The sequence below is a fragment of the Pistacia vera genome, unplaced genomic scaffold, assembly GCF_008641045.1.
Source record: "Pistacia vera cultivar Batoury unplaced genomic scaffold, PisVer_v2 Contig566, whole genome shotgun sequence".
Lineage (NCBI taxonomy): Eukaryota > Viridiplantae > Streptophyta > Magnoliopsida > Sapindales > Anacardiaceae > Pistacia > Pistacia vera.
The window spans coordinates 244,418-248,100 of NW_022196408.1; the positions used below are offsets into that span (position 1 = coordinate 244,418).

At 38.4% G+C, this 3,683-nt stretch overlaps 1 protein-coding gene across 1 annotated transcript; it reads right to left on the bottom strand.

Annotated features, from left to right (window-relative positions):
* Window positions 1-482: 482 nt before the first annotated feature.
* On the bottom strand, window positions 483-2,170 carry LOC116108566 (pentatricopeptide repeat-containing protein At1g50270). The gene has a single exon (XM_031394806.1). The coding sequence runs from the start codon at window positions 2,065-2,067 to the stop codon at window positions 526-528; it is 1,542 nt and encodes a 513-aa protein (XP_031250666.1). The 5' UTR covers window positions 2,068-2,170; the 3' UTR covers window positions 483-525.
* Window positions 2,171-3,683: the final 1,513 nt, after the last annotated feature.

A 3,683-nucleotide genomic window follows, 5' to 3' on the forward strand; every position in this document is an offset into this window, starting at 1 on the left:
TTAAGAGTTGATGATATTGGTCTCCCACAATTTATCTTTCAAGACATCAATTCTAAGTTTTCCCTGTTAAAAATATTTTAGCATATGCAATTGTGTTTATAAAACCCACCTACTTCCAAAAATACCATTTTATTTATATTTTTAATATTTTTTATGCTTTTTTTGTTTTGACATGGAATCCATTCCCATATGTTTTAACTTCTAAGATTGTAAGAATAATAATTAAGAATTTTGATTACCTTAAACTAACTTATAAATTTTGTAGAAGTGTAGAAAAGGAAAAAAGTAAAGAGAAAAATGAACAAAGCAACTTACAATTGCAAAGCATAAATTCCATCTCCAATTTACTTTCATGATCTTGATCAAACTCTTTCAATTGCATATGTTTTGTCTTCATTGTTTAAAATAGTATCATGATTTATTGAATTAGGGTTCATGATTGAAAGAGGAAATAATTTTTTTAGATAAATATAACCCTTTTATATCTTATTGTCTCAACAAGCATCAATATCAAAGGCTAATAAGTTAAGAGTCTGGAACATAACCAGCAATTTTTAATTGTACAGTAATACAATCCAACATCTTATATATATCATTAGACTCAGAATGTAATCTACCGAGGGAAATGAACTCGTGAACTACACCATTCACTTGTATCCAACTACAGCCGGAAGCCTTCTTCACCCCTTTCCTTTTCATTAGTTTCCCCAAATGAGCACCTGCATCCCATCTTTTACATTTTGAATACAAGTTTGCCAGAAGCGCGTATCTACCTCTGTGATCGGGCTGTAGCTTGATTAAATGCTTTCCTATATATTCTCCTAGCTCGAAGGCTTTGTAATTCATACAGGAACCAAATAGAGCTCCCCATACACCAGGAGTAGGCTCCATTGGCATGTCTTCAATCAGCTTCATTGCTTCCTCCACATACCCTGCTCGACCAAGTATATTAACCATGCAACCATAGTGATTTACATTAGGCTCCACACCATAATCTTTTCTCATTGATTTAAACAATTTACACCCCTCATCTACAAGCCCTGCATGAGAACAAGCGCTCAGGACACCAATGAAGGTGATTTCATTTGGCTGAACCCCATTCCTGACCATGCTCCTAAAAATACTCAAGCAACTTACTGCGTCACCATGCATTGCCAAACCGTTAATCATGGCAGTCCAAGCGTACACATTCTTATTCTTTGTTGGTAAGTTGTTAAAAACCATTAAAGCTTCTTCCACCCACCCACACTTTGAATTCATATCTATCAAGGCCGTTCCAAGTATTGACGAATTGACATCTAATTCACAATTATTCCTATTTATATACCCATGAATCCACCTTCCTTGATCAAAAGCACCTAGCAGTGCACAAGCAGTGAGAACACTAGTCAACGTAGATTCATTAGGTTTAACATCATCCTCCATTAACATTTCTTGAAACAAATGCAATGCATCCTTGAACCTATTGCCTAAAACATAGCCTGATATCATTGTACTCCAAGAAACCACATTTCTACTCGGCATCTCATTAAAAACTTTATAAGCATCATCACAAGATCCACACTTTGAGTACATATCAACAAGAACACTATCAACATAAATATCCACTTGCACTCTTCCTCTTTCTATATAAAACCCATGAATCCACCTTCCAAACCAAACATCACCCACCATTCCGGCTGCACTAAGAACACTTACAATACTCTTTTCATCGATTCTCACACCCATTGATCTCATCTCCATGAAACACTGCAATCCCTTAACACCACAACCATTTTTCACATAACCATCCATCATTGCCGTCCAACAAACAACGTCTTTCACTGTACTCTCATCAAACAATTTGCGCGCAAATTTGAGATACCCGCAATTACCAAAACAAAAAATCAATGAGTTCCGAACAAATGGATCAGAATCAAAACCAAACTTAATAATATGAGCATAAAACTGAAAAGGGTTTTGGTTTTTGTTTTTCGACTTGGAAAGCGCCTTCAGAAGCAAGTGAAAGGCATGCTTGCCAGGAACGATGCCGTTTTGGCGCAGACTGACATAGCCAGTGATAGACATTGAGAGTGGGGAGTAGAAGAGAAGCCTCTAGTAATTGTGTTTCTTAGTTAGATCTCGGGTGTGTGAATTTGCTGGAAGAGAAGTGGAGCGTGGGAAGGATGGCGTGAACGATGAGGAAATTTAACTGTGATGACCTAGTTTGCATTTAAGAAGCTGACCTTGAAATTATTTTGTATTTTTTTTTTTTAAGTTTGAAAAACTGACGGAGCACACTTCAGAATCACTAAACATGCAAAAAGGGTTAGACTGCAAAGATTTAAACATATATAGGTAATAGTATAATTAACAAAAATTAGTTTAAATTTTGAAAATTAAAAAGCCCCCCAATCAAAATCGATTAAGCGACAGACTCAACCCCCCACACACATTCAAATCACTTAAGCAACCTAAAAAAAAGCCGACAAAAACAACCACCCTTCACCACGTTTTTCTTCCTGTTTTCCGGCACCCATTGTTGAAATCCTTTGCGGTTTGTATTGAAGACATTCCCTCTTACTTATAAAGAAACAATGGTTGACCTAAACAAAGATTTTGACAAAGACCCAACCCCTCTCCAAATCCTGGACGCTAGTGGTTCGAAAATTGGAGAATTGGAGATTGCGGTGGAGCAACTTCTGATGACTGAAGTTGCTCTACCAGGAGAGGAGACGGCATCGAAATAAGACATCTTGCTAGCGGAACAAGGAAAGGGAGGAGTCGAAATTGAAAATGAAGAGGAGGATGCCACGAAAATTCCGACGAGGAGGTGGAAGAAGATGAAAAACAAGTAATATATATATATATATATATATTATGAAATTATTGGTTGTTGGTGCCAATTTAGGGATATTTGGTTAGTGTTTGTTGTTAGGGTCATTGTTGCATTTTGTCGAGCAATTGGAGGCCATTAGAGGAGTGGGTGTTTTGGGATTCCAAAGGGCCGAGAAGCCAAGGGAGGCCCTAGGGAGGTTGTTTGTGGTAGTTTGGATGGCTTTTATTGGCAAAGAGAGCGGAATATGAGGGGCTGGGTGGCTGCCCTACAAATTGCAAGGTTATCCATGCGTAGCCAGCCTTGCAATATGTAGGCAAGCCCCGAGCCCCCCTATGCCGCTCTCTTCTATGAAGTTCAGAGCACCGAACCTGCTACAGCATCCTCCTTAGGCCTCCCTTGTCTTCATTGGACCTCTGGAAGCCAAAAACAGCCACTCCCCCAATGCACTCCAACATGTTGCTTGTTTTGGTTTTTTGTTGTGTTGATATGTAGTGTATATCGATTATGCAGTGTTCTAGGAGCATAAATTATAAGGATTATGGGCTTGAGGTTGTAAATGATGTTATGCCATACTTCCAGGCAAGGATTACCATTAGGTCTAGTTGGCAAGTGTTTAGGAAAATTGAGGACATTCTAGATGGACATTGGAGAGGGATGGACCGATTCAAAAGCTCATGTTTTGGTCATTTTGTGGACTTGTGAGAAAATTGGAGTAAGGACTTCTGGGGGCAAGGTGCACATTATCTTTTGGTGCACTTTGTTAAATGCAAAAAGAAGAATGAAATGTGATTTGTGGTTGATGGAAAGCCGATTCGTTTTGGGATGATGGAATTCTGCTTAATGACGGGTCTAAATTGTGGGCCAT

Bases quoted from the DNA above. Each gene is read 5' to 3' on its own strand.
- LOC116108566 (XM_031394806.1), bottom strand. From the start codon at position 2,067: ATGTCTATCACTGGCTATGTCAGTCTGCGCCAAAACGGCATCGTTCCT.